Raw genomic sequence first — 12894 nt, forward strand, 5'->3', positions numbered from 1 at the left:
TAGTATACACACGTTATTCGGGACGTGGTTAAATGGGATAGAGATAAACACTGCAAAGCACATACGGTTGGGAGTATGTGCATTACTTTGGGCTATACGGAAGCACATGAATGATTTTATGCTTAACAGACAAAGTTCTATTAACTTTTTGCAGGTTATCTACAGAGCCACTGCCATGATCCGTATGTGGTCGTTACTCACTCATGCGGAAGCCAGGGAGCCTTTGATTACTCGGTGTGCCTGTTGGGAGATGGTAGCTCGAGATATCTACAACCGGTTTGGATGACAGTCGAGTAATATGATAGGTGGTTAGTCATCTAGGCCTATTTCAGCCGGTTGTGGCTTTTTTGATGTTTATTCCTTTCAACACTTTGGGTCACTTTTTGTTGTATTGCGGACATGTTTGTGGATTTGTTAAATAAATGACTGCATACATCTATTGATGTAGAGGTCGACTTTTTCTAAAAAAAAGTCTTTATTTCCATATACTGTATCTTGTATATAATAAAGACTGCGTTATAGGGTGAAGTCCCATGTCCCTGCCTAACTCCTGTCTGAGGAAGGAGAAAGAGAGAGAGTTGATAAACCATCAAACACATGCAATTGAAGAGCTGATCTTATCAATCAAGCAGTTAAGCAAGCATGTATCCCATTAATTGCGGGCATGAGATTGGCAGGGGAGACTAGTCACATGATCCCATCTTTAAAAACCACCAAAACAAACAAACAAAGCCTTGATAAAAGCTGCCCATCCAATGAGTATATGAGACACATTCCCCCTTCAAAGAAAGGGAGCCACACCCACGCACCGATGCAGCAAGCACAAAAGCAAGCAAAGAGATATAGACAAAGCCCTTTTTTTCACCCTCTCTCCCCACCCCTCCCCTAGCTATATATGATCCCCTCATGCCCCAAGCCTTTCTACAACACAAGCACAATGCACCTTCACCTTTCCACCCCATAAAGCCTCCGTTGGCACCCCTATCCCACTAAGGAGCAAAAAGAGAAGAGGGAAAGGAAGCAAGCCAAAGGCCGAGGCCGAGGCCAAGGCAACGTAGCCGGTTGTGTGCAAGGCTACTCACGTACGTAGCTAGTAAGGGCTAGCCCTTAAAACAACAACAAGAAGAAGAAAGCCCCCAACACTTATGGCACTAGTCAAGAGCCACCACCAAATGTTGGCCTCCTCCTCCACCTCCTCGTCCTCCCCCTCCTCCCAGCAGTTGCAGCAGCTGCAGCAGACGCAGCCGCCGCCGCCGCCGCCCCTGGCGCCGCCTCCGCCGGCCACCGACCAGCCTTCCCCCGCCAAGCGCAAGAGGCGCCCTCCCGGCACGCCAGGTACGTAACGTGGATCATAACGTATATATGTGGACCGATCGATCATGTATGGATCGGTCAGCACCTTGTTAGTGCGCCATGGATTCATTGGCTGACACTTACGTACGCACACACATGTGCATTTGGTACATTATTATCCAGACCCTGATGCGGAGGTGGTGGCGCTGACGCCGAGGACGCTGCTGGAGTCGGACCGGTACGTGTGCGAGATCTGCGGGCAGGGGTTCCAGCGGGAGCAGAACCTCCAGATGCACCGGCGGCGGCACAAGGTCCCCTGGCGGCTGGTGAAGCGGGCTCCGGCGCCGTCGGCAGGGGAGGACGGCGGCACGGGCACGGCGGGAGCGGCCGGCGCGACGACGGTGCCGAGGAAGCGCGTGTTCGTGTGCCCCGAGCCGAGCTGCCTCCACCACGACCCGGCCCACGCGCTGGGCGACCTGGTGGGGATCAAGAAGCACTTCCGGCGCAAGCACGGCGGGCGGCGGCAGTGGGTGTGCGCCCGCTGCGCCAAGGGCTACGCCGTCCAGTCCGACTACAAGGCGCACCTCAAGACCTGCGGCACCCGCGGCCACTCCTGCGACTGCGGCCGCGTCTTCTCCCGGTACGTACCATCGACGACGACGACGTTACTCCTCTATATACGTCGTCTATGCCTCATGCATCTGACGCGCGCGAGCTAACTACTCGTAAGTTGCAGCATCATGCACCGCGGGTCGGGACGTACGTACGTCGATCATACGTACTTGTCGCACGAGAACGAACTAGAGTTATTATATACCGGAACACCAAAGGTCTTGATTATATAGTATGTTTTTTGTGGGAGAAGTAGAGCCATGGAGATCGATCCATCCATCCATCGATAGGTGGGTGTGTGGATGGATATAAGACAAAAGCTTTGGTGTTAGTTCAGAATTTTAATTTTAATTAACGAGCTGCCACTGCGTCATCAAATCAAAAGAAAGGATCAAAGCGATCATACAAGAGCGTAGCCAGCCGACATGAATTAACTAGAGTTTGATCGATCCATAGTTTAGCTAGCTGACCACAATTTTTAGTAGCTACTAAGTAGAGTTTTTCTGTACGGACGCGGACAGGGACCTGAAACTGATGGCATATATCCAGGTCGAGTGGGTTCCATAGTATCCATATGTCCATGCAAGAAGAAAAAAAAGAGATTTTTTTTTTTAAAAAAAAACAAAGCTAGGGTGCTGGCGTATGATCATTTCGGTGGCGGATCGCGGTAGGACCGAAAATTCCAACGGGAAAGCGACCGCACATCGACCAAAAACTGTCTCCTCAGTCCTCAAAGAGAACAGTGTTGTGTTAGGCTAGCTTATAGCTCCCGTAAACTCAACTCAAAGAAGCACCTACCGTTCTAATTATGTTACCACTCGCTTAACACTCAAAGAAGCAACTCAAAGGATATTAGGTAGTAGTACTCCATTAGCAGGCACAAGTTTTTTTTTTTTTTTTGCTTGTTTTTTTTTTTTTGCGAGGGATGCACAAGGTTATTAACGGATGTAATTCATGGGCTACTGGCTGCATGCATGGTTAACCCCGCGGAGAAAAGAAAAGGTCAACCAGTCGCATGCATGTAGTCGTAATCGCACTGGCTAGCTACGTACTGTGCACAGTAGTCGTACAAACCCATGCCACAAATTTTTTAAAGACACCAAAAGGACAAGTGTTAACATAGTGGTCCTTTTTCGGTTACTAGAGAAAAATGACAGTTTGGCCCGTCAAGTGGAAATACTTGAAATATTTTCACAATATCATTTTGTAAAAAAATACAGTATTAACATGCATGTACCTGCATGAATAGTAGTATGAGTCAAAGATGTTGACTGTGGATAGCGTGTGAAAGCCCTAGATGTCACGTATCGCTGAGCAGAGGAACAACTGTGCATACCGGGTAGTGATCTGGCCACAGCAAGCAGCACTAGGCAGGCTAGCTAGTAGTTAGCCAGGTAGAGACAAGCTGCTCCGTTCCTCGGACCCCGCCTGATCCACCAAAGTACAAGGGAGCGCGCGCGCGCGCACCACTCTCGATCGCTCGCCACACGGTCGGACACGGGCGCCAGGACAGGAGGCCATGTGCATGCTCTTTTTTTTCTTCTCTAGCCGCATAAAAACACAACAGCACTGCACTGGGGTACTCCCCCCACTTTAATAATTGACACTTGCAGGTTGCAGCCACACTCTCTTGTCACCGACCGGGCACACAGTGATAGTCACCCATGCACACGTTAATCTCCCATTCCCTCTGCCGAAGATCCACCAGGTTTGAATGAAGTACATACAAATACTTTTACTTTTTTTCTAGTAACTTTTTTAGGGTTTAGATGAGCAAGCTGTTGCGTGCAGCTCGATGGGTGTGGGTCGTGCTCGGGCTAGTTTGTGGCGTACGTGGTCCCTTTGCTGGTGTGCCGTGGCTGGCTCCATGGGGCTCGGATCAACAGTATTTCCCTCTGTACACATGTACAGTAGAGTGCAGTGCAGTGCAGTGCAGTGCAGTGAGCACACACATCGACCTCGATGGGTCGATCACACCGTCATTTGGTCCCGTCCAGAACTGAAGTGATCGATGCATCCCGGCCGGAGGGGTCGTCGGTACACGCTTCCACCAACCAGACCGCCACCAGTATCTTGTTGGACCGATTGGATGGCACCAGGCCCCGTCGACGATCTATCCATCTCCTTGTCTGTCGGGTCGATCGGTACATGCCTCGCCCCCCGTGTGGTCGCTTTCCTTCCACGCAAACGCCGAAATGCCGTATGGGCGCCATCGTCCGACCGATCGCGCGGGAGGCCGGCCGGCCGGCCAATCATGCATGCATATACGCACCTAACGTCGCGAATTATGGGACGTACTCACGTACGTACGTACTCTCCCGCGACATATATACGTGCGACGGCGACGGGGCAGGCTGGTCGGAGCGTAGGCGTTCGTGCAGATTATGTATGGGTGTGTCGTGTTGGTTAGTGCCGAATGCATGCTAGCTAATGATCTCTGCTCGTGTTGCAGGGTGGAGAGCTTCATCGAGCACCAGGACGCGTGCAACTCCGGCCGGATGCGCGGCGACGCGGGGGCCGTGCCGTCGGTGCTCCCTGTGCTCCGGCCCGCCGTTCCCAGGCATCCGCCTACGGGGGTGCCATCGACGCCGCCGCCGGAGCTCCAGCTCCTCCCGGTAGCTACCAAGGCGCCGCTGAACGCCGCGCCCACCGTATTCTCCGCCTCCCACGAGCCCCACGCGACGACCAAGCTGGAGCTCTCCATCGGCCCACTCGCGTCCTCGGACGGCGTCTCCGGCGCCGCCGCGGCCGACGAAGGGCGGGAAGAGCTGATGCGTGCCATGCAGGAGAAGGCCGCCGCGGACGGCGAGCGGGCGCGGGCGCGGGAAGAGGCGGCGGCGGCGGAGCGCGCGCTGGAGGAGGCGCGGCGCGCGCGGCAGCGGGCCCGGGGCGAGCTGGAGAAAGCGTGCGCGCTGCGTGACCACGCCGCGCGGCTGCTCGCGCAGGTCACATGCCACGCGTGCCGGCAGCGCTCGTTCGGCATGGTGCACATGGGCGTCGCGGCCGGCGGCGGTGACGGCGGCCACGGCGGCTCCGCGGTGGCCTGCGAGGCCCTGAGGAGAGGAGGAGGGTTGGGACTGTAGGGGCGGCGCGCGGCGTCCATGCATGCATGTACAAACCTTCACGTTCGCGCGTCGACCGAACGTATACGTGCTCGCGTGACTACGTAACTAAGGCCCGTGATGTCGTGGCTACGGGGTGCGCTTAATTATATGCATGCGCTTTTGCAGTTCAGTAAAGTTTACGAATTAATCAACGGACTTCTAAGAAATTTGACAACAATGCTTTTGACAACTTCTACCACGCACTTGCACGGCCACGGCGCCAGATTCTGGCCACATGCACCTTTGTCTCCCGCTGGATGCTGCATGCTGCATCCTGTTGCTTTTTTTTTTTTTTTTTGAGGAAACGCATCCTGTTGTCTTTGCTGCCGCATCTCGCCTTTCTTTCCCATCTCTGGCGTTCCGATCGACACCGTGTCCTCCGCTTTCTAACCATAGCACCTGGAAGGAGTACAAACGCCGAGTATCCAGCTGAAGTGAGTACTGTGGACCGCTCGCAGCCAGTCCGTGAACAAAATGCTAGGCAAAGCTAAACGTGAATACTGTCTCCTCGCCTCGGATCGAGTCCGTCGACCGACTGAGTTTGGGTAACCTGACCATGGGCAGCCCGGCCCGGACCACTACATGAAACAGTGAATATGCCTACGGTCAAAGCTATGCTGTCCTCGATGACATAGATTGAGCTAAGCCGACGGTCACACAAAAATCGTTGGCATATCAAGACCGTCGGCAATGCTAGAGCTATGCCAACAGGCACCGTTGGTAAAGATTACCCGTCGGCATAGCTCTATTCTACGTAGATGGTGATCGTAGGCAAAGAATTAACCATCGGGCATAGCTTCAATCGACACCGACGGTGACCGTCGACATACAACCCATTAGCTGACGGAAGGCTGACGTAGTTAAAACTATGCCGACGATCCTAACGACGATCGTCGGTATAGATTTTTTTTCATGTTTTAAAAACCGGTTGAACGTGAGTTAGCTAAACTTAAATATATACAAACTATATATTAATTTGGGATAGAATTCTTCATAGAGTAGAAAATATACAATTTTTCTTATGTTTTTGAAAATGTTTAAAATGTGATCTCATGTACTTTTGCAAATAGATCCTTATACTTTGCAAAAATCACAACTAATTCATACTTGCATCGATTTTGACAAACTATATATGTTTTTCGATCAAAACCTGGAAAGGAATTTGTTTGTGTACCATGTTTTGAAACTTGAACAAACTTAAATCATGTTTGCTTCAAAAAAATTCAAACAACACCCTCTTGTTTTGATTTGTTTGTATATTTTTCATTCCTTGAAGAAATGAGGCAAAAGTTATATCTATTTGCATAAAAAAATCAAGGTTTTAAAAAGCATGTGTTTAATATGAAATATTAATTATTACTTTCATGCTTTGTTGCAATAGAGAAAGCTACCCCCTAGATTTTTGAGTCACACTAGTCACGATTACGCCTGTCTAGGGCCTTCGAGGTTATTAGCAATGCCACCAAAACTTGCAGCGGGTCCTTATACATTCGTACAAGTGTGGTGGTGGGTTTAAACACCCAACACGCAGTTTCGGGGTGTGAACCCTTTTCACAGACGACACTGTCGCGAGCACTTACACGGGGAAATTGCGATGGAGGTTCGACCCGGAGGGAATATATTGATAGGTTCGGCTCAAAATTTGTTTTGGATTGTTCCTATGGGCTAACATAAGACAACCACGTGGAAATGTCCATTGGTCATAGGTCGTTCGGTAAACGTCAAAGGGCTAGATCATTGGGTCAAACTGGCACGACGTCATCACATCATCCATGTGGGGTCTAGTAAAAGTTTTGCCTGTTTCGAATGAGATTTACGTGAGGTCCCTTGTAAACTACAACATCTTCGAGCTAGTCTCTTAGTATCGAGAGGGAACATGTCCGATTTGTGAAGGAAGTGCGGGTCATGTTGCTCTGTTTGCCTCAATACTTCTCGTGATCTCAAAGGAGGCCACCACATGACATGTGCCAACCCCTGCATCTTCCGGACCCGCATGCAATATTTGAGACATTTATTACACTACTGGGGTTTTAGCGCCGAAAATTGTAGATGCACGAGGCCGCACATGAAATCATGCCGAGAACCTGAATGGAAAATCCTATGTGATGTATTTGGAACATGTGTAGGCCTTGTGCAGATGAGGGAGGGGTAGACCGCACCAACGAGAGTTGAAATTACTTGGGTGCATGCATGATCCAACCGTATAAATCCTTAAAAATCATACGATGTCAAAAATCCTTGGGGTCTTAGCACAACATCATCACATGGCCCGTGTAAGGTGTGGTAAAATTTATGATGTGTTTTGAATAAGCCTCACCTCAGGCCGCTTGTAAACTACACCATCTCCAAGCTAGTCTCTTCGTATCGAGAGGGAACATGTCTCATTTGTGAAGGAAGTGCGGGTCCTGTTGCTCCATTGGCCTCATAATTTCTCGTGCTCTCAAACAAGGCCATCGCATGACACGTGCGAGCCCCCGCCCCACATTTTCCGGACTCGCATGCAATATTTGAGACATTTATTACACTTCTAGGGTTTCAATGCCGGAAATTGTAGATCTGCGAGGCGGTACATGAAATCATGCCTAGAAGGCAATGGAAAATCCTATGTGATATATTTGCGACATGTGTAGGCCATGTGTAGACGAGGGAGGAGCGGGACCTGCCGTCGATGGTTGAAATTACCTCAATGGCATGCATCATCCAACCGTATAAATCCTTGAAAAATTGCATGATGCCAGAAATCCTCGAGATCTGGCACGACGTCATCACATGACCCCTGTAGTGTGTGGTAAAAGTTTGGACGTGTTTCGAATAAGCCTCACCTAAGGCTGCTTGTAAACTACACCATCTCCAAGCTAGCGTGTTGGTATCGAGAGGGAACGTGTCCGATTTGTGAGGGAAGTGCGGGTCATGTTACTCCGTTGGCCTCAAAACTCCCCGTGATCCCAAAAGAGGCATGACATGTTCCAGGCCGTGCATTTTCCGAACCCCGTGCAATATTTGGGACATTTATTGCACTACTAGGGTTTCAACACCGACGCTTGCACATTTGCGAAGCGACACAAGAAATCATGTCGAGAAGCTTAAAAGAAAATCCTATGTGATGTCTTTGCGACATACGTAAGCCTTGTGCAGACAAGGAAGGGGAAAGCCCTGCCACCGGGGTTCGAAATTATCTCGGTGGCATGCATATAAATCCTCGAAAAATGGTACGGTGTCGAAAATTCACGGGATCTCACACTACGTCATCACATGGTCCCTATATGGTGTGGTAAAAGTTTAGGCACATTTCGAATGAGCCTTATGTGAGGTCCCTTGTAAAGTACAACATCTCTGAGCTAGTCTCTCGGTATCGAGAGGGAATGTGTCCGGTTTGTGAAGGATGTGCGGGTCATGTTGCTTCGTTGGCCTCAAAAGTTCTCGTGCTCTTAGAGGAGGCCATCACATGCACATGCGAGCCCCCCGCATTTTCTAAACCCACATGCAATATTTGAGACATTTATTGCAGTGATTGGTGTCCCCTTCTCAGATTTTGATATAATTATTCTCTATTCTTGGTATCAACCTTGCGGATGCACCACACCATGGGCCAGATCTAGCCCCCGATGCCATGGACTTCCTCTGCATGCTCAAATGCTCGTCAAGGTCACATGATGCCATCAAGATACCCTCTTCTCTCATGGATGGATGGGAGTGGGAGCTGTTGTTGCATTGCCTCAATTTAGTCCATCAATTTAGGTTGCCATCACTCTTGATATCATGCTTTAGTATACCAACTCATGTGCTAGTATCAAATTTTAGTATAACAAGTCCAATTTTTTGTGGTGGATTTGTTTAGTTAGTTACCAAACATAGCAGGAAGATGAGGTCCAGTTTGGTTAATTTAGCTACCACCACATGGATATGTATGTATGCAACCATCTCCTTGTCGTTAGCTATTGTTCGGATTGCAAGAAATTCAATTTTGGGTGACCGACACTTAGTTTAACTTCTTTGAATAATCAACCATATAACATAAATATGTTGTGTCTATTTTGAACCCACGAACATGACACACATGTTATGAATATGCAGGAGGGAAGCATATAGTGTTATAAGTTTTGAATCGTTGCTTTCTTTGTATGTCAACCCTTGCTTATTTTGTTTGTTTGATTTGGATACAATAGGTGCCTTCCCTCCATGAACAAGGAGGACATCGAACTGGACCTCGATGGCGACATCATCCACTCACCAACTAACATCTTTTTTCAGGCATCTTTTTTTTTTATGTTGCTACTACTTTGTGATGCCAGGAGAAGTATATCTGCAGTAAATACAAGTATTGTTCTATGTTGTTGTATAAATAGTTTGCCAAGCAAGAATAAAAGCATGTATATTGGATTAGGGCGAACTTGAGTATGAAAGTATTACTTGGAGCAACTCTAGTTCATCATTGTTATTTTTGTTCCATAGCTATGCATACTAGTAGTTGATGTCCCAGAAGCGTATGGGATCGCAACAGTTTTCGAGGATAGAGTATTTAACCCAAATTTATTGATTCGACTCAAGGGGAAGCGAAAGAATATTCTCAAGTATTAGCAGTTGAGTTGCCAATTCAACCACACCTGAAAGATTAGTGTCTGCAAGCAAAGTATCAGTAGCAAGTTAGTATGGTAGGAACGGTGCCAGAAAAAAGCCTTGGTTGACGGGATTGTCAGTACCTCTTACCTAGCCTCGGCAACGGCGCCAACAAAGTCTTGCAACAAGTAACAGTGGAGTAGTAAGGAACAGTAGTAGCAGCAGTAGCAAAGTAATAAGTAATAGCAGTAGTGACAGCAGTAGCAACAGTAGCAGCAAAGTGGCCCAATCCCTCTTATAACAAGGGAAAAGCCTAGGCAAAGTAACATAGCGAGGACCAGTAGTAAAAGACTCGTAGGCAGTGGATCGGTGATGGATAAGTGTGACGGATGTGATTCATCATTTAACAGCTATAACACGGAGAGATATGTGGCTAGCTCCCGTTCATCAATCTAATGTAGGCATGTATTCCGTATGTAGTCATACGTGCTTAGGGAAAAGAACTTACATGACATCTATTGTCCATCCCTCCCGTGGCAGCGGGATCCTACTGGAAACTACGGGATATTAAGGTTCTCCTTTTAATAAAGAACCGGACCAACGCATTAACACGCTATGAATACATGAACTCCTCATACTATGGTCATCTCCGGGAGTGGTTCCGGCTATTGTCACTCCGGGGTTGCCGGGTCATAACACATAGTAGGTGACTACAACTTGCAAGATAGGATCTAAAACACACATATATTGGCGACAACATAATAGGTTCAGATCTGAAATCATGGCACTCGGGCCCTAGTGACAAGCATTAAGCATAGCCAAGTAGTAGCAACATCAATCTAGAACATAGTGGATACTAGGGATCAATCCCCATCAAGAACTAACTCAATTACATGATACTAGCAAGCCTACGATGAGATTACTCACGAAGGATGAAGAGCATCATGGAATTGTCGATGGAGAAAGGTTGATGATGAAGATGGCGACGATTTCCCCTCTCCGGAGCCCGAAACGGACTCCAGATCTGCCCTCGAGATGAAGAACAGGATGTGGCGGCGCCTCCATATCGCAAAACGCGATGAAACCTTCTGCTGATTTTTTTTCAGGCGAAACGGAATATATAGAGCTAATATTGGGGGCGGTGGTGCCACATGGGCCCCACAAGCCCTCACGGCGCGGCCATAGGGGGTGGCCGCGGCCTGTGGGCTTGTGGCCCACTGGCACGCCCCCTCCGGTGGATCTTTGCGCAGGTATTTTTCTTTTATTCCAGAAAAAATCTCCGTAAATTTTCAGGACGTTCTGAGAACTTTCATTTCTGCACAAAAACAACACCATGGCAATTCTGCTGAAAAAAACGTCAGTCCGGGTTAGTTCCATTCAAATCATGCAAAATAGAGTTCAAAACAAGGGCAAAAGAGTTCGGAAAAGTAGATACGGCGAAGACGTATCAGTAGTGTGTGTGGTTGATCGAGTGACAATTAGCCTAAACTGTCATTAAGTAATTATTCATGACAATCAAACAAATCCGCATCAACCAAATGGTGCTAGTTAGTCATCAAGCTATTGTTGGTTCTAGAGTTTAAGTAGTACTCCCTCCGTCCCAAAATAAGTGACTCAAAAATGACTCAACTTTATACTAAAGTTAGTGCAAAGTTGAGTCACTTTTGAGTCACTTATTTTGGGATGGAGGAAGTACAAAAAAACAATAATGATTACATATGAGGATTAAGCATGTATAACATCTTTCTAAGATTGGTGTTTAATTTATTTTCATGCCTTTAGCCTCCAATCTTGGTGCTTACATGTGTTTTGGGAAACAAGGAAAGAAAGTGCACGAGAACATGGTTTGGATTACATGCATGTACTTTAGAGATCTCTGCTTACACTTACTACCAAAAATAATGAAGGCCCATATATGGTCTACTAAAATTTGTTTTTCAGTATGTACAATAAAATAGACAGTACATTTGACAGCGCATGATTTTGTATAATACGTGCTAGATTTAATGTATCAACTATCAAATTGCTAGCCTTTTTGGATTTTTTTGTTCTGGTCAGAAAGTACGTCGACGGTTTAACCGTAAGCATAGATAGTATATATGCCGACGGTTAAACCGCCGGCACATGCCAACCACACAATAGTGCAGAAAAACCTAGCTATGACGTGGCAAAAATGGCCTTGCTGACGTAGACACCCGATGCCACCAATATCACGCCACTATTAAAAAATAATGCTGGCATTAGAGACAACGCTAGCAGTATTTGACATGTTTATGGTGTGCCACGTGGCCAACGCCAGCACTAATATATATCAATAATGGCATTGCATGTTAGTGCAACACAACCAATTTCATTTTCAGATTTAAACCAAATATGTAACACAGCGCGATCAAACCAAAATGATAGCATAATCAAAGTTTAGAACATTAATTAAACAATACAATACAAATACGAGAATCTAAGTTAAACCATAGCCATTTATTTGACATTATTGAAAAAAGTATCAAAAGTAGGCAAATAACACAGGTACACAAGTTCAACGAAATAGGAAGTGTCAACTATAAGCCTACTAGCTAGCTAACTCGACATTACGAAGGGCGGAGTTTGGATCATAGTCTCGAGTAAGTGGACCATTATCATAGCTGCCAGCAGGCCTGTAGTAGACCATGATCCCGTCATGATCGTAGTCAAGGTAGAACGTGGCTCTCTCCCGAGCTTTCATCTCGTAAGTAGTTGCAAGAGCGTCCAACCAGGGCAACCGAAATAGGTGCGGGTTGGATCATTGGTGACAAGACAATTGAGTCATTGGGCCGTGAGCATCTTCATGCGGGTGCATTGGAATGCGATGGATGCATCAAGCGGAACTCGAAACTTCTCTAAGAAGTCACGCCTTGCCCCGCAAGGGGTGACCTGAGTAAAATTAGAAAAAATAACTAGTTAAACAATTTCGGCCACAACCGTACCACATGAAACTCTATGAGAACATGTTGAACTAAATCATATATATACCATCTTAGTGATGAAGTCTTTCACAAGATTGATGAAGAAGTTCCTATCCTTCTAGCATCTCAAAGCACCATAGGTTTTACACGGGGCATCCATTTACTGTTGTCAATATCATTGATCAAAGTAAACATAGATCATTAATCTAAATAACTAACACATCAAAATCGAACATATACTAGTAATTAAGCAATTCTACAAACGGTACATAGCTCAAACATATAATAACATGCATAAAATTAAAGAGTCATTCATATACAAAATAGCTAGCTATAGTGTTACATCCATCATCTAGCAAGCTACTGGCCAGAGGGGCCGGCCTCGT

The 12894-nt window shown here is 47.1% G+C and overlaps 1 protein-coding gene across 1 annotated transcript; it reads left to right on the top strand.

Moving 5' to 3' along the window:
- The first annotated feature begins 831 nt into the window (after positions 1-831).
- LOC123446730 (protein indeterminate-domain 16-like) lies at positions 832-5176 on the top strand. Its single transcript, XM_045123282.1, has 3 exons — positions 832-1335; positions 1477-1933; positions 4358-5176. Exons 1-3 carry the CDS (start codon positions 1146-1148, stop codon positions 4986-4988), a joined length of 1278 nt encoding a protein of 425 aa, XP_044979217.1. The 5' UTR covers positions 832-1145; the 3' UTR covers positions 4989-5176.
- The last annotated feature ends 7718 nt before the right edge of the window (positions 5177-12894 follow it).

The sequence above is a fragment of the Hordeum vulgare genome, chromosome 4H (assembly GCF_904849725.1).
Source record: "Hordeum vulgare subsp. vulgare chromosome 4H, MorexV3_pseudomolecules_assembly, whole genome shotgun sequence".
NCBI lineage: Eukaryota > Viridiplantae > Streptophyta > Magnoliopsida > Poales > Poaceae > Hordeum > Hordeum vulgare.